The following is an 18,454-nucleotide window of genomic DNA, read 5'->3' as shown; positions in this document are numbered from 1 at the left end:
CGAAAAAGGCCCCAGTTAACGGCCGCCATCTTTGTGCGGGGCAATGCCCAAAACGGAGCGAGCGTGACCGCCATGTTTGTGGGGGGCAATGTCTAACAGGGCGCATGCGTGGCCGCCAACTTTACAGCGGCTGCAGACCCGGATGAATGACCCACAGGAGGGACAATAAATCAGAGATGGAGTTTGGTGTGAAATCAATGGGTTGTTGTAAAGCAGGAGATCAGGGTAACAGTCAGAAACAACAACAACTTCTGTTAACATAACTCATCCCAGTGAGCTTCACAGGAAACTTATAAAACAAAAAATGTGACATCCAGACACATAAGGAGGTATTAGGACTGGTGACCAAAAGCTTGGGCAAAGGGGTTTCAGCAGAGTTTTAAATAGTCGCTTGGTTGTACTGAAATTGAGCATTATTGAAAAAAGAGACAAGCTGTCAAAGCTTTTCGACTTGCACTCATCAGGACAGATGCAAAAATCCCAAATTTCAAAGGTAACAATAATTTATACTGCATGAGAAAAGGGTATTGGTTGGTAGGGATTGGTTGGCCTGACAGCTCTGCTTGGTTGTTGCCATGGAGAATACAGCAGGGAGCTATCATCCCCTGTGCTTTTGTTTAATTCAGCAAAAGGCCCCATGCCTGGGCTTGTTCGTTCTGCCTACAGAGGCCGTGTATGAATATATGTCACTTCTAGAAAGTGTAAGTGAGCCACATTATGAGCACAACTGATAATCTTTGAAATTTGGTATTCTTGCATCTATCCTGATGAAATTTTGACAAATGTCTCTTTTTATCAATACTCAAGTGTCTTAATGGGGGAAAGTGTGGTAGACAGAGGGAGAGGTGTAGGGAGAGAATTTCAGAGTTTGGGTTCAAGGGAACTGAAGGCATGGTGGAGCAAATAAAATAGGGAATGTAAAAGGCTAGAATTAAAGCAGCGCAGATATCTCAGAGGGTTATGTAGCTCTTCATTACAGAGATAGGGAGAGAGGAGACCATGGAGGGATTTGAAAACAAGGATGAGAATTTTAAAATCAAGTTGCTGCTTGACCGGGAGCCAAGGAAGATCAGGGAACGGGCGTCACTGCAAGTGAACACACAGCAAAATGTAGATGGCTTAAAGGTTACGGAGGATAGAATGTTGGGGACAAGACAGGAGTGTGTTGGAATAGTCGAGTCTGGAGGTAACAATGCCAGCAATCAGGGTTTCAGCAGCAGATGAGACAGGGTTGATGTCGGGTGATATTATGGAGGTGGAAACAGGAGATCATAGTGATGGCACAGATGTAATGTCACAAGCACATCTCAAGATCAAGTGTAACGCCAAGGTTGTGAACAGACTGGCTTAATCTCAAAGTGTTCCCAGGGAGACAGATGGAGCTGGTGTCTAGGGAATGGAGGTTGGTGTCTTCAGTCTTCTCAGTGTTTAATTGGAGTTAATTAGTCATCAGGAAGAGAAACAGGAACCTGAATGGACCTTGAGACTGATCCCAGTTTTAACTTAGTTAGAAAGGGAGAGAAGGAAGGAAACCCTGGGATGTTTGGAGAAACCACCTTCACGATCGCTCATTAAATCTCCACACAGTCAGTTTTGGACACAAGGTTAACATCTGCTATTCTGTATGGTCGGTCAGGGGGTTTCAGATTAATGTTTTGTCACAAGTAATGACTGAAGAAAATGATCAAACATTATTATCACCAGTTGTACAAATATGTTAAAAAGATACAGAAAGAATTGTGCAAAACTCTGTTTGGAATTCAGCACAGGGAGGAGGGAGAGTGTGTGGGACAAGGATTTGCAGCTTTGGCTAACAAGAGAGGAAAAAGTGTTCCACAGAATTGCCTGCTCTAAATTTCTATCCTGTACTTACAGTGATGACTTTTGTAAACTCCTCTTACAGGATATTAGAAGGGGAAGATTTGCAGACGGGAATCTCAATCCAAATATCACATAAAGATCTGACAGAGTCACTCGATTCATCAGGACCTGAATATCATCGGTCTTGGAATGTGGAAGGAGAAATGTTTGTCTGTTCTGTTTGTGGGAGAAGATTTCAAACATAAGTGTGACTGGAAAAGCACCAAGACACACACACCTAAGTCAGAGTGTTCCAGTGAACTAACTGTGGAAAGAGCTTTAACCAGCTACACAGCCTGAAAAAATATCTCACCATTCACAGCGGGGAGAAACTGTACATGTGTTCTCTGTCTGGATGAGGCTTCAACTGATTGTCAAGCCTGGAGAGACGCAGGAACACTTGCACCATGGAGAAACCATGGAAATGTGAGGACTGTGGGAAAGGATTCAATCGTCCATCCCAACTGGAAAACCATCGACGCAGTCACACTGGGGAAAGGCCGTTCACTTGCCTCGAGTGTGGGAAGGGATTCACTCAGTTATCCAGCCTGCGAAGACACCAACAGTTACATACTAAAGAGAGACCATTCACCTGCTCCGAATGTGGGAAGGGATTCACTCAGTCATCCCACCTGCTGACACACCAGCAAGTTCACACTGGAGAGAGACCATTCACCTGCTCCAAGTGTGGGAAGGGATTCACTCAGTCATCAAACCTGATGACACACCAGCGAGTTCACACTGGAGAGAGACCATTCACTTGCTCCAGGTGTGGGAAGAGATTCACTCAGTCATCCAACCTGCTGAAACACCAGCGGGTTCACACTGGAGAGAGGCCGTTCACCTGCCCTGTATGTGGGAAAGGATTCACTGGGTCCTTTGTCCTGCTGAGACACCAGCGAATTCACACTGAGGAGAGGCCATTCAGCTGTACTTCCTGTGGAAAAGGATTCAGGTCTTCAATCCACCTCAGTGTACACCAGCGAGTTCACACTGAGGAGAGGCCATTCACCTGCACGGTATGTGGGAAAGGATTCACTGGGTCCTCTGTCCTACTGAGACACCAGCGAGTTCACACTGGGGAGAAACCGTTCACCTGCTCCGAGTGTGGGAAGAAATTCAATCAGTTATCCAACCTGCTGACGCACCAGCGAGTTCACACTGGAGAGAGGCCATTCCACTGTACTTCCTGTGGAAAGAGATTCAGGTCTTCACTCCACCTCAATGTACATCAGCGAGTTCACACTGGAGAGAGACCATTCACCTGCTCTGAGTGTGGGAAGGGTTTCATACAGTCATCCCACCTGCAGAGACACCAGCGGATTCACAAGTGATTTTAGGGGATGAATTCTGCTGAAATCACATCCAGGATTGAACCGTGTTCATTCTGACAGTTGTGGTTTGTTTCTACTGACGTTAATAATCCATGTAACTGGGCTGGATTTTAATATTCTGGATCTATCGCTAATTTTGTTCTCGAGGCTGCAGTGTCTCTTTATGAACCGCCGTCTCAGATCTTTCCCCATAATTCAGGAAGTCTCATCAGAAGTTAGTTTCCAACAAGATTCTGAACTTTTACTTCATTCCCAATTGATCTTTGTTACGAACTGCACAATTCAGTGTCTTGAGAGGTTTTGATCAAGTGGATATGGAGAGAATGTTTCCTCTTGTGGGGAAGAGCATAACTAGAGACCATCAGTTTCAGGTAGTCACCAAGAAATCCAATAGGGAATTCAGAAGAAACTTCTTCACCCAAAGAGTGGTGAGAAAGTGAAACTGGCTACCCCAGGGAGTGGTTAAAGTGAATAGAATAGCTTTGTTTAGTTGGAGAAGGCGCAATGCGTGGATGTGTTTTTTTTTGCAAAGGACAGGGCCCTATGTGTGAATATATGTAGCTTCTAGCACGTGTAAGTGAGCCACACTGTGAGCCCGATTGATCATCTTAAATTGGTTGTTAGTGTAATTCTTAGCACAATCAGGATTGTTTAGTAAGTGTTGTCCAATCATGGAATCACATCTAATATTATTTAAGGGGAAACTAGACAAGCACAAGAGGGAGACGAGAATAGATGGTTACGATGATAGATTTATGTGAAATGACGGGAGGAGACTTTCATGGAGCTAAGGACACTAGCATGGACTGGTTGGGCTGAATGGCCTGATTCCATGTATCAGAGGTAATTACACTCCTGAAGGATCTGGTTCTAACATTTAGACTATACTATATTCCTAGACTGCCTAACCAGCAGAAATAATTAACATTTACCCTCTGTTCCCCTTAATGTGCTCAATTCTGCTTTTACTGTCGCTGTTAATCACATCCAGAGCTAGACCATGTTCATTCTAACTGTTGGGGTTTATTTCTATTGATGTTGATAATCCCTGTAATTGGGCTGGAGTTTAATGTCTTGATGTCTGTTAAATAAACCAGCTTTGTTTCAAAAACACAGTATGTTGAGTCCTTGATTTCTCCAGGATAAGAGATGAATTTATATCCTGTTTCTGACTGCTCCATTTTTGGATCTTTTCTCCTTTCTAATTCTAGATCATTTCAGTTCTCATAACCTTTGGTTACTCTCATGGACAATTTCCAGCTCACACTACCTCCCTGAGAGCCTCTCTTCACCATGGGATCCAGGAAAGAAATGAGTATTGAAAAATAAAAATAATAATCCATACTTTTCCAAGTGCCAATTGATTATTGGATTATTGTCTCCAACTTTTGCCCACCACTGACGTGAAGATGATTGTCCTGTAATTGCTGTGTTTTTGAACAGGGGAACAGGGGTGTAACATTTACAATCTGTCAGTCCTTTGACACCACTACAATATAAGGAGGATTGGAAGATTGTGACCAGAGCCTCCACAAGTTCCATCTGAAGGGTGCTGTCTCTGACAGTGCAGCAGTCCTTCAGTGTCACCCTGGAGTGTCAGCCTAGATAATGTGCTCAGGTTTATTAATATTTCCTCTTGTTATTGATGTGGATCATTAAGAAACAATGGACTCTTATGATATCCCATCCCAGTACGATGATATCATGAAGACTATTAAATACCAGTGGAGCCTTAGTGGTGAAAACAGTTTTCGAGATGGCAGCAAGTCCATTACTGATAGATCAGCAAATGGAATTAATGGGAAAGAAAGCGAGACAGCTCATGAACATCAGGAATATTGTTGTGAATTATGAAGATGAGCAACATCTACAATACTTGCTATACACCGTGTAACATGTGTCCCTGGACATTGGGACTGCAATGACCAAACTCGGGAATATTGGATACAGAGTCAAAACAACATGATATTCTTCCTCCATGTGGCCTGTTTTAGAATTCTCTTCACCAACCAGACCATCCACCCAGATGGGAATTAGCATCCTCCGGAATTCTATGTGGAATTTAGAGGCTGTAATTATCCCAGGATGTTCTTCTGAAATTTACACGACATCTCACTGGGGCTGATTACCCACGATGGCAATGGGCTGCTCAATCTTAATGTTTTGTTGTTTCCTCTGTCCGAGATGTTGTTCAATATCGATTTAACTTTCAGAGAATTGGATGGTCAGAACTGCTCGCTGTCACCGGAGGGTAATGCTTACCTGAAGTTTTCAACCATCGCAGTCCTTGTGGGCGCCAAGACTTTATCCCCAGTGCTAATCAGGTTGATTGGTTTGGACCGCAGGATAAAGCAGGACGTGTCCCCATGTGTGTGTATGGGTAAGTTTGTCCATGTGAGTGAGGATGTGGGTGTGTGTTTGGGGGATGTCTGTGTACATGTGTCTTTTTGTGTGTACGTGTACAGGTGCATGTTTGGAGTGGATGTCCATATGTCTGTATGTGCGTGTGTATGTGTATGGGAGAGAGAGAATTTGTATGTGTGGGTCTCTTTATGTGGGTCTCTGTGCTGCTTCTCATTCGCTGTAACACAACCATTTCTCTCCCAGCAGACAACGTGGCTCCTGTGAATCCCATCGAGTGATGTGAATGATACCACTCAGAGATTATTCATCCAGGGTGAAACCACAGGCTGACTCTGTGCTGTGTAAAACCTGAAATCTACACAACCAGGCCCCACTTCTCCCAGAACAACATGAAGTGTCTGCTGCTTTCTAGATCCCTCACTTTACCCTTGCATAGTTCACAAATTCCATTTTAAATCATCTTCAAACACACCGATGGCCTCCAGTTAAAACACTTCCATCGGTCTCATACTAACAGATAACAAGCCTCCCAGGATTTCTTCCTTGTTTCTCTTGATTTCTAACTAAGTTAAGCCGAGGTTCAGTCTGAAGGCCCATTTTGGTTTCTAGTTCTCCTCTTGCTGACTAAAGTGGCTATTAAAGGACAAGCTGTCTTTGATTGGCATATGAATAGAATTTTTTTTATATGTGTTTAACCAATTGAGATTCAATGCCTGGTTGATTGATGGCAGACGGGGTGTGACTGGAAGACTGAGTGGGAGTGCCTGGTCCTGCAACCAATCGTAGTGAATGAGGGGCGGGGCTGAGCCTGGATCTCCCGCATTGGCTGAAACTGCATCATTCTGAAAGCTGATTTGTCTCAAACTACAGGAGAAAACTGGAACAAAAACAGAATTACCTGGAAAAACTCAGCAGGTCTGGCAGCATCGGCGGAGAAGAAAAGAGTTGACCTTTCGAGTCCTCATGACCCGCCGATGCTGCCAGACCTGCTGAGTTTTTCCAGGTAATTCTGTTTTTGTTTTGGATTTCCAGCATCCACAGTTTTTTGTTTTTATCTCAGGAGAAAACTGGACCTTTCTGTTTGTGGCTTTGAACAGATGAAAGGGTGTGGAGCAAACATTCCAACATTGGTTACTGAAATAAGTTCATTAGAACAGAGAGCGGGGATTATTTGAGGATTAAACACAGTGAAATAGGAAATAGAGTGGATGTTGTGTGGGTGGATTGTGAAAGATGTTCAATAAGGTGCTGGACGGGAGGTTTATCAATAAAATTAAAGCTCACGGTTTTAAAGGGAGTGGGGCAGCGTGGAGAGGAAGTTGGGAAAAGGGTAGGAAACAGGGAGTGGTGGTGAATGAATATTCTTCAGACTGAAGGGATGTAAACAGCTGAAGAAAGAAAACCATTAACAATATCAGTGAACATGGGGAATTTTGGTGATCAATGCCCCCAGCGACAGTGTTTGGACCATTGTTTTTCACAAAGTGAGAGTCTGAATGAATAAAGACAGGTGAGAAAAATCTATCACTGCACTGAAAAAACATTGGTGGGGTGGGGGCAATAATATAATTGACAGTGAGGGACTGGGGGCGGGGGTGGGGGGATCTCAGTGTGTGAATACGTTAAGCACCAGAAGTTACTCCACAGGATAGCAAGGGCAGAATAAAACACTAACCAAGAATGAAGTTTTATTTCTAGAAAGATAGAATTGAAAAGTAGGGAAGTTCTATTAAACCTTAGTTGGAGCCACACTGAGAGCACTGTGTGCAGTTCTGGTCACCATATTATAAATAGAAATGTGTGTGTATACATATCAGGAAAGGATTGACAGGCTGGCTCTTTATTCCCTCGATAAAAGAAGGCTGAGGGATGACCTAGTCGAGCTCTTTAAAGTAACGAAAGGTTTTGATCGAGTGGATGCAGAGAGAATGTTTCCTCTTGTGGGGAAGAACAGAACTTGAGGCCATCAATATCAGAGAGTACCAAGAAATCCAATCGGGAATTCAGGAGAAATGCAGAGAAGTTCTGTTAAACTTCCATTGCATCTCAGGGGGTTGGGTCTGTCTATCAATTGGACAGTGACCCTTGCATTAACCCCACACCCACAACAGTCTCTCTCAGACCCTGCAGCTCCCTGTTACAGTGAAACCCCTCCCACTCCACCACATGGCTTTATGAGGTCATGACGGAACCTCTGTTGCCGTAGTTTCCACAAATATTTAGACTTTGGCGGGGTCTCTCAGATGATCAGATATTCTCTGATGTGAAGATGTCTCAGAGTCTGCTCTTCAATCAGACTCCAGCTACAAACAAGATGGATCAGACTCTGCTCTTCAACTAGACTGCAGCTACTATCAAGATGGACCAGGCTCTGCACTTCAACCAGACTCCAGCTACTAACAAGATGGATCAGACTCTGCACTTCAACCAGACTCCAGCTACTAACAAGATGGATCAGGCTCTGCTCTTCAACCAGACTCCAGCTACAAGTGGTAAGGTAGTCCATTCTGGGGATCCCTCCCCCTCTCACTCACCTCACTATCGTCCCACCACTTTCTCTCATCTCATCTCCTCTCCTCCCTTCATCCTCGAACACCCACCAGCCAGAACCCAAACCCCCCCTTCACCATCTGTCACTTTGACACCCATCCCACCGTCCTCAAAACACTTTAAAACTCACGCAAACAGTGGGACTCCTCAACACCCCTAAATCTCGGACTCCACACCCACCCCCACAAACTGTGAGACTCCTCGTCACCCACATCACCAAATTGTAAGGCTCTTCAATCCCCCCATCCAACAGTCTGCTCAATGCCACAATATCCCATAGTAATGACATTCTAAAAGTGCACATTCCCTCAGTGCTGACCCTCCAACAATACGGTATTCCCTCAGTACTGACCCTCGGACAATACGGTGCTCCCTCAATACTGCCATCTGACAATGCGGCACTTCCTCAGTAGTGACCCTCCAACAATGTGTTGCTCCCTCAGTACTGACCCTCCAACAGTGCATGTTCCCTCAGTACTGATCCTATGACAGTGCAGCACTCCCTTAGCACTGACTCTTTGACAGTGTAGCACTCCCTCAGCATTGATCCTCTGACAGTGCAGCACTCACTCAATTTTCAAGTGTGCTGATGTGTCTAATTCTCTTTTTCTCAGATCCTATCCGCACCAGGCAATCGGTGAATATCAAAGGCCCTAAGACCCTCAGCTCAACCAGAGGCTCTGTGACTCTTAGCTCTGCAGCCAATATCCAAACCTGCCACTCAGAAACAATGCACGTTGCCGGTCTGAATTTGTTCAGCAGCTGGGGACAGCGGCCGTACCCTTGCAAGGAGGCCACACCAGTGCCCAGTGTCCATGGCCAATCCTCCTTATACACCTCTGTATGCCAGCCTGGGACCCAGCTGCAGAGCCAGACAATGGTGGCACTGTCTAGACGGGCAGGATGGGAGAAGGACAGCATTCAAGCTGAGGCTGACAGACGGGATGAGGGGGGTAACACAATGGAACGAGGTGGGAGAAGGGGACGCCTATCAGAAAATGGCCACCCCCAGAGGGCAAAAGGAGGTGCGGCCAACTGCAGCCCGAGGGTGACCCAACGCAATTTGACCACTGTAAAGGTCAGTGGAGTCTTGCCCAGGACTGGCAGCTCAGAGGTGGTGCCAAAGGGGTCTCAGAGCAAGAGGGCCAGAGAAGGCCAGTGGAAGTCCAAGGCAGCCAGGGGTCTCGAGGGAACCCTTACCCCTGGACCACCCAAGAAGTGCAAGGTAGAGGGTGAGGCGGGCACCAAGGAGGCTGGAGGGTGCAGAAGGAAGATACCAGAGGAGTGCGAGTGGCCATTGGAGGAAAACCTGATGAAGAGGTCCCACTCCCACCTGAGCCAACAGATGCTGGAGTCAGTCCAGGTCCTTCACAGGCTGGGCAAGAAAAAGGAGCAGTCATATCCACCAGTCAGGGCACAGGGCAATTCCAAGGCCTGGGCCCTTGCTAGGGATAGATGTCTACCCCCGGAGAGATCCTGCAATCCCAATGAACCATCACATCCGCTAGTCAGGGCACAGGGCAATTCCGACAACCATTCCCAAGATGGAGTCCAGAGTGCATCCGTGGAAAAATCCCATGGTGCCACAGCACAGGGCGATCCCAAGACATGCCCCCCAAATGGAGCCTGGAGTGTAATCCCGGAGACATTGCGCAATGTCGGGATCCTCGCCCGCCTCGCTTATGTCAAGTTTCAGGAGATCCTAAGGGGGCGGGAGCCAGATTCCAGACTTCCGGAGGAGAGAGAAACTAGTGCCCCTGTCAAGAAGTTTCCGGAAATCCAAAGGTGGCAAGTGGAAGTGAAGAAGATGCCGACCGTCAGTCCCGCCCAGTGGAGCCAGACCATCCCGGCAGTGAAGCCTGAGGCATATTATCCTGGGGATGTTAGTCAACTGGAAGTGTCCATCCCCATTCCAGCCTGGCTTCGCAGCCAGAAGGAGCAGGAGAAAAGAATGGCCAGTGAACAGAGAAAACTCGCTGCACAGATCATAGGTCTGGAGAGAAATCTGTTGGCTGAGAGGGAAGAGACGAGGAGAATCTATGGGATACAGGATCACATCTGGTGGAATGACGAGGAGCAGTAGGAAGGATGCTACACGCAGCAACACTGGGAGATGATCAGGATACAAGATATCCCACTTGAGAGACAGTTTGTGTATAACACACCACACTGGACAAAGACAAGCAGCATATAACACACCACACTGGATAGAGACAGTAACACCACATTGGATAGAGACAGTCATTATATAACACACTGCACTGGATAGTGACATCTATTAAACACAACACAGTGCTGCCTACAGAGCGTGTAAAACAAACAACCCTGGATAGAGACAGTCAGTATATAACACACCACACTGGGTAGAGACAATCAGTACATAACACACAACACTGGATAGACTCAGTCAGTATTTAACAAACAGCAGTAGATAGAGACAGTCAATATTTTACACACGTTACTGGAAAGAGTGAATGTATATCACATTGAACTGGGTAGAGAAAGTTGCCTATTGCACAATCCACTGAATAGAGACAGTCCATATATTACACACTGCACTGAAAAGAGACATGAAATGAATAGAGACTGTGATATATTACATAAACCACTGGATAGAGACATTCAATATATTACACACTGCGCAGTGAATCCTGATACAACATGTCTGGATGAAGGCAGTATTTATTCATGACGTATGAACTCTCAGTGTGTAATCATGAATCAGTGTATTATTTTTCATACACAGAAAAATAGTTTATAATAATATGTTTAAAGGATGTCCACTTAAATTAAAATATATTTGATTGTAAATAAATGATAAGTTTTTAAATAGCCCATGATTGACTTTTCAAACTCCACATGGGGAGAGTTCCCAGCGAATGAGGAGAGTTCCCAGTGAATGGGGAGTGGACATGGGGAGAGTTCCCAATGACTGTGGAGTGGACATGGGGAGAGTTCCCAGTGAATGGGGAGTGGACGTGGAGAGAGTTCCCAGTGAATGGGGAGTGAACACAGGGAGAGTTCCCAGTGAATGGGCAGTGGACATGGGGAGAGTTCCCAGTGAATGGGGAGTGGACATGGGGAGAGTTCCCAATGAATGGGGAGTGGACATGGGGAAAATTCCAAATGAATAGGAAGGGAACGTGGGGAGAATTCTCAGTGACTGAGGAGTGGACATGGGGAGAGTTCCCAGTAAATAGGAAGCAGGCATGTGGGTAGTTCCTAGTGAATGGGGAGAGTTCTCAGTAAGTGGGGAGTGGGCATGGGTGGAGTTCCCAGTGAATTATAGAAAATTTACAGCACAGAAAGCATTGTGTCTGCACCAACTGAAAAATGAGCCACCCAACTGAATCCCATTTTCCAGCATTTGGTCCATAGCCCTGCAGGTGATGGCACTTCAGGTGCGCATCTAGACACCTTTTAAACAAGTTGAGAGTTTCTGTCCCAACTATCCTTTCACGCACTGAATTCCAGATCCCTATAACCCTCTGGGTGAAAGATTTTTTTCTCATCTCCCCTCTACTCTTTCTACCAATTAGTTTAAGTCTATGGCCACTAGTCTCTGTCCTCTCTGCTAAAGTAAATAGGCCCTCCCCATCCAATCTATCCAGGACCCTCTCAATTTTGTACATTTCAATAAAATCTCTCCTTAGCCTCCTCTGTGCCAAGAGAACAACCCCAGCCTATCCATTCTTTCCTCACAGCTACAACCTTTCAGTCTTGGCAACATCCTCATAAATCTCCTGTCTTTAGAAAGGATGTAATTGCATTAATGAGGTGACCAGAACTGCAAACAATTCTCAAGTTGTTCTAACATAACCTTCCTGCTCTCATTCCATGCCTTGGCAATTAAATGAAAGGATTCCATGTGCCTTCTTAACCACCTTATCGACCTCTCCTGCTACCTTTGGGATCTGTGGACATACACTCCAAGGTCTCTAATTTCCTCTACAGACGTCAATATCCTCCCACTTATTGTGTAATCCTTTGCCTTGTTTGACATCCGCAAAAGCATCATCTCACACTTCTTTGGGTTGAGTTCCATTTGCGGCTTTTCTGCCCACCTGACTAGTCCATTGATATCTTCCTGCATTCTAAAGCCATCCTCCTCATGAACAACTGCTCAGCTAATTTTTGTGTCGCCTGCTGAGTTTGCTGTGTGTAAATCCTCTTCTAACCCCCTATAAAAGGAGTTTCCAAAATCCATCCCTGTCAGTTCAGGATAGAAATTCACAACATTCTCTCCTCCTGCTATCGGGACCAGGATGACCGCGCATGCGCCCTGCTGCACATTGCGGCCGTTACCCCGGACCTGGCAATGGGAAACCGGCCGCGGTTGCACGTCTGTTCGGTGCACTTGCAGGACCTAAAGCTTATTATTCTGAGTCTGAGGCCTCCACTGGGTGTACATGAAGCCTCCTCAACCGCTCCTCCACCTTCATTACCTTTTCACAATCGGCTGTTTCTTCACCGATTGCGGAATCAGGATTACCTGCGTCAAGTTGCTGCTGCACACTCAAAAGCCACCACTGCGCCTGCATAACCGGCTCTTGCGAATATAGGGCAAATTCTGTTTCGCTGTAGATGCTGGGAAGAACCCCGCCATTAAAAAGATATATTGTTGAATGGAAAATTATGTTTTATGATCCGATTACGATTAGACCCCAAGGGCCAAGGTATAAAAATGTTAAATCAATTGATCCAGAAACCAAAGTGGCTCTGTACAATAGTCTTGTCCTGTGTTTAAGTAACAGAACAAATCCCTATGGTTAAATGTGAACTCACTGGAGTCTCATTTGGAACTCTTTCTACTGCTATCAAGTGTTACAAGGAACAGGAAAATAAAAGTTCGATCACAAATGTTCCAGGGACAGATAGGTTATTATCACCAGGAAAGGCTGAACAACTTGAAACTCTTTTCTCTGGAAAGGAGAAGGCTGAGAGATATTCTGATAGAAATGGGATGCTTTGTTCCTGTTTCGTCAGGGATCCGAGTTGAAATTTATTCACTCAGCTGCAGATTTACATCTGCTGAATCTGCATTAAACAGACAATGAAATGTTCAGAGATATAGAAAGAAAGATTCTACATTGCGATGGAAGTCTTAAGATTGTATTTTATCATCTGCTGAATCCCACCACTGCTAAAGTTTCCGATGATCTTCCTTTAGACCAATTGGGGAAGTCCCTTTGACTGAACAAGTGCCAGCTGAGTGTGAATGCAGTGGTTTGTGTGAAGTCTTTCCATTCAACAGGAAGGACAAGGAGAGGCTAGAGAAATATAAATTTCTGTGCAGAAAAGACAGGGCTGTGGAATTAGTTAGCTGATCTTCCAGAGAGCTGGCAGGGACAGGACAGGCTGAATAGCCTCCTTTTCTACTGCAGCTATCTTTGATTTTATACCAACAGCATTAACCTGTGCATGATCAACTTAATTTCTTGTGTGGGAAAGGGGCAGCTGAGCTGTGCAGTGTTTCATTTTGATGGGAAGAATGAGGAGAAGCAGTATAAATGACAGGGTGACTGGGAAAAGGTGGGGTAATGGCATGGACTGGATGGATCGAATGCCCTTTTCTCTGCTACCCTCTGTATCCATTGTATGATGTGACATGAATACTGTCAGTAGTACTGTCGAGTAGTCATGGCCGAATGCTTAAGGCATTTTAGGGTCTTCCCCATATGGGTTTGAATCCTGTCAATTACACTTCTCATCACCCCTGACTTTAAGTAAGTGCCTAAAGAATTAATTGATGGTTAAATGGAATAAAAACCATCCAAACATTGAGGAATTTTCCTTTATCTTCGAGAATTCACTGAATTTGCAGGCCGAGATGCAACAACAATTGACTTGAAAATATATCACCGTTGCTTCATTATTGCTGGGTCAAAATCCTGGAACTCCCTCCCTAACAGCACTTTGGGCTACAGCGGTTCAAGAAGGCAGCTCACTTCCACCTTCTCAATGGCAATTAGGGATGGGCAGCAAACGCTGGCCAAGTCAGCGAAACTCACATCCCTTGAACGAATAAATTTTTAAAAATTGCCAAGTTGCTTTCCTTGCTTTCTCGGTGTTTGTCTCTCCTTAGGCCTTTGTAAATCTTGGTGTATATGTGTGTGCCAATGTAGTTCAGTTCCCTGAGGGGGTGAACACATTTTTTCGGCACCGACTTTATTCACATTAGTTGTGCTGCTCCATATTATAATGTCACAGAGAGAAATATCAGGATGAAAGATACACGACGAGTTTGCAATGTTTGGAAGGAAGTGCAGCTAAGAAGTGGAAGATGTGAATGACATTATGGATGATTGAGAGGAATGCATTGCAACCTTGGGGCATTTGTAGTTCTATTTCCTCACTTTGAAATTCAGAACCAGCTGAGGCTCCAGGTGGTAAACAACATGTCTTCAATCATGAAGCCTCGAACCCAATGGCAGGACTGTCCGGACTGAGTCTCTGCTCCAAATCCGCCATTGCTGCCTCGGAGCTCACAACACCAATTACTCAGCCCTCGACCTCACCAGGAATCAAGGCCCTCTGTTTCAGAACTCCTGCTGTAAAATCGGGCCAAGATTTTGAGCTTGTGGCTCCTGTCTACTAATCGGTTCCCTCTAAAGACTGTGTTATGACCCCAGCTGATGTTACTGCTGGACAAGCCAAACCCCAGGGTGGAACCCAGATTGATAGATCCTAACTTTTTTTGTTTAGATACGTGGAGAGTGGCTACTGAACAGAGTCACAGGAGTCATCTGATGAACTTTTAACAAAAGAATAAAACATTTATTAAACAGGAAAAGATTAACTATATTACAATATTCCTTCATCCACAACAATGCCTTTACAGATATATACAAATTTGTGAGGCTAACACAAGTTGAAAAGCTATCTTATATGCTGATGTTCACAATAAGTATACAGTCCATGTGAACTAATAGGTGACATATGGTCAGGCAAACCAGACTCTGAAACCAGGTAACAGATGCTACCCCAAAAAGATGTTATGGATCTCTCATCAACTCCCCCCCTCCAACCACCCCAGATTCTTGTCACACTGTGAGCCAACTGGTCTATCCCACGAGGGTTTCCAATCACCACCCTCAAAGAGCTGATTTTGGAATCTTCTCCCAAATGAAGCTTTTTCTCCGACACTTTCCACTAATGTCCACCTTCAGGGCTTCAAACTCTCCTTCCAATACACCTCTCCCCTGGATCACAACGTGCATTCAAGTTTTGCCTTCCATGCCCTCTCTCTCTCAAATGTTCAACTGTACCAACAGAACATCACTGCTTCACATGCCCATAGTTAAGAGTTACAAACCTTTTGCTGTCCCCTTGGATCTTCTGGCTTCTTGCTTTAAATTTGCATCCTGCAGCTTTCTCCCTTTAAGCTTGGAGTCTTTTTCTGATCTTCACTCTTAACTTCACTTAACAGGAGCTTTTCCAGGTTCTTGCTCTTGTCCTTTGGCTGAACAGTTCTCCTGAGACCTTTCTTGTTCTACTCCCTGGTTTGGGAGACTTCATTCTATTTTTGGAACATGCTCCTTGCAGTTCCCTCTCTTGTCCAGCCTCTCTGGAATCCTGACTTCAACAGAATGAAAATTGCTTTACTGGTTTCCTCGGCCTCTGGGTCCCTCTGCCTAGACCCCTTTTGCAGGGCAACAGCACAGTTCTTTTCTATCTTGTGTCTGTTTTAACTTCTCTTCAAAAGTCATAAAATCTCATCAGCATGCAGGCACACAAACAAAGCCTTAGGCCTGCTGTCTCCACATTAATGTGAAACTAGATCCCAGGTTTCACCTCTTTAACTCACAAATAGAAAAAATGCATTAAACTTAAACCTAAAGGCATACCTTATTCCTAACACACCCAAATACACATATCACTTACCTAAACTATCTCTATTTCCTAACAACTGCAAAAGGAGTTTACAAAATTCAGACAGACAATTCTAGTTTTATGGAATCTTCCTTCCTATCTTCTTCCCCCAAAGATGTAAATCCCCGTCCCCCATACTCTCCTTCCTCCCTGTGCTGCTGAGCTTTTCTGGCGTTTTATGTTTTTATTTCACAGAATCTCACAGTGCAGGAGAGGCCCTTTGGCCCATCGAGTCTGCACCAACATGTGAGGAACACCTGACCTACCTACCTAATCCCATCTACCAGCACTTGGCCCATAGCCTTGAATGTTATGACATGCCAAGTGCTCATCCAGGTACTTTTTAAAGGATGTGAGGCAATCCACCTCCACCACCCTCCCAGGCAGCGCATTCCAAACCATCACCACCCTCTGGGTAAAAAGGTTTTTCCTCACATCCCTCCTAAACCTCCTGCCCCTCACCTCGAACTTGTGAGCCCTCATGACTCAGCTGCTCCCTAACCACTCTGTCCATGCCCCTCATAATTTTGTACACCTCAATCAGGTCACCCCTCAGTCTTCTCTGCTCCAACGAAAACAACCCAAGTCTATCCAGCCTCTCTTCATAACTTAAATGTTTCATCCCAGGCAACATCCTGGGGAATCTCCTCTGCAATCAGATCCTTCCTATAATGTGGTGACCAGAACTGCAAACAGCACTCCAGCTGTGGCCTCACCAAGGTTCTACTGGTAACCCATCTTAGCTCGTTCATCTCCACTTCAAAAATGCCTGCTTTGATACCTAAACCCTTTGATGATTTAAAACTTGCTGGCTGACTGTTGTCAGTCTAATTAAATTAATCACACTATACAGACAACCCCCATGAGCCTGCTACACAGTAGCCCAGTCATAATGGAAAAAATGATATTTTGTTGACACCTGTTTCACTCACTGTGGAGCTGAGGAAGACAGAATAATTTATTGTTCCGTTTGAATCCATAAACTTCATGGATTTCTAATGGGTTAGATGTAGAGAGAAGACAGCGGTTCTTCAAGGTACACTACAGGCCCAACAGCTCAGTCAGCCCCACTCTTAGCTCAGAAGATATCAACTACTCCACATTCTGTCTACAGGGGAGTTCTCCTGGTGCAGTGGGACCAACATTCATGCAGCACCAAAAAAAATGGATTAATCAGTCACTCGCCTGATTGCTGTTTGTGGAATCTTACTGTGCACAAACTAGCCGCTGTGAAACAGCAACAACTGTTACATTTAATGTAACAAAATGTCCCAAGGTGCTTCAGAGGAGTTTCATAAAGAAAAAGATTGACACAGAGTCACAGAGGGCGATATTAGGGTAAATGGACAAAACCGTGATTGGAGAGGCAGATTTTAACCAACATCTTAAACCAGGAGAGAGAGCTGGAGGGGGTGGAGAGGTTTAGGGAGGGAATTTCAGAGCTTCACACCGAGGCACAGCGCAATAATTAAAATCAGGGATGTTCAAGAGGACAGAATGAGAGTACAGATATCGCAGAGGGTTCTGTGACTGGAGGTTACAGAGATCGGGAGGGACGAAACCATGGAGGGAATTGTAAACAAGACTATGAACTTTAAAATTAAGGCACTGTTTGACCAGGAGCCAATGTAGGTCAGAGAGCAGAGGGCTGATGGGTAAACAGGACCTGGCATGAGAAAGCTCATGGGCAGCAGAATTTTGGATGATCTCACGTTTCCGTGTGGGGGTGGGGTGAATGTGAGAAGCTGGTCAGAAATGTATTGGAATCATCAAGTCTAAAGGTAACACGGACATGGATGAGGGTTTGAGCAGCAGATGAGCTGGGGTGGGCTGGAGACATACGACGTTATGAAGATTGAAATATCTGGTATTAGTGATGGTGTGGATATGTGGTCAGAAACTTATCTTGTGGTCAAATAAGACACCGAGATTGTGAACAGTGTGGTTCAGCCTCAGACAGTTTCGAGGAAGAGGGATGGACTCAGTAGTTTGGAAACGGAATTTGTAGTGGTGACCAAAGACAATGGCCTTGGTCTTCCCAATTTTTAATTGGAGGAAATTTCTGCTCATCCAGTACTGGGTGTGGGATAAGCAGTTTGATAATTTAGTAACAGTGGAGGAATGGAGAGGGATGGTGGTGAGGTAGAGCTGGGTGTTGTCAGTGCACATGTGAAAACTAACATGGTGCTTTTGGATGATTGCACCTCGTGGTAGCATGTAGATGAGAAATAGGAGGGGCCAAGGATAGACCCTTGGGGGACATCAAGTACAAGGACTTTGGAGAGGAAAGGGAGGTTGGAGATGGGGCGGTAGTTTCCAAAGATGGTTGGGTCAAAAGTAGCTTTTTTTAGGATGGGTGATCACAGTGGATTTAAAGGTGAGAGTGAAGGGTTCTCAAAATTCCCACATTTTTCATATCATCAACAAGGATATGACTTTTGGACTTTTATGGCAGAAGACCCAACTGCTGAGTT

General features: G+C 45.1%; 1 protein-coding gene and 1 long non-coding RNA gene across 6 annotated transcripts in view; both read left to right on the top strand.

Annotated features, from left to right (window-relative positions):
• Nucleotides 1–18,454, top strand: part of LOC121270512 (gastrula zinc finger protein XlCGF8.2DB-like) — a 46,870-nt gene that overhangs the window by 4,832 nt on the left and 23,584 nt on the right. For 4 of the 5 annotated variants that reach the window (XM_041175872.1, XM_041175869.1, XM_041175871.1 and 1 more), the window contains one exon: nucleotides 1,904–4,807. In XM_041175872.1, coding sequence (XP_041031806.1) covers nucleotides 2,268–3,194 — 927 coding nt within the window. In that variant the 5' untranslated portion in view covers nucleotides 1,904–2,267 and the 3' untranslated portion in view covers nucleotides 3,195–4,807. Of the gene's footprint in view, nucleotides 1–1,903; nucleotides 4,808–18,454 lie in introns of those variants that run through there. The other variant, XM_041175874.1, reaches the window with a different exon arrangement.
• On the top strand, nucleotides 4,817–6,216 carry LOC121270544. Its single transcript, XR_005941566.1, has 2 exons — nucleotides 4,817–5,574; nucleotides 5,802–6,216. It is a non-coding gene; the product is annotated as an uncharacterized LOC121270544 (long non-coding RNA).

The sequence above is a fragment of the Carcharodon carcharias genome, chromosome 27 (genome assembly GCF_017639515.1).
Source record: "Carcharodon carcharias isolate sCarCar2 chromosome 27, sCarCar2.pri, whole genome shotgun sequence".
NCBI classification, from domain to species: domain Eukaryota; kingdom Metazoa; phylum Chordata; class Chondrichthyes; order Lamniformes; family Lamnidae; genus Carcharodon; species Carcharodon carcharias.
This window is presented reverse-complemented; position numbering and strand designations above follow the sequence as displayed.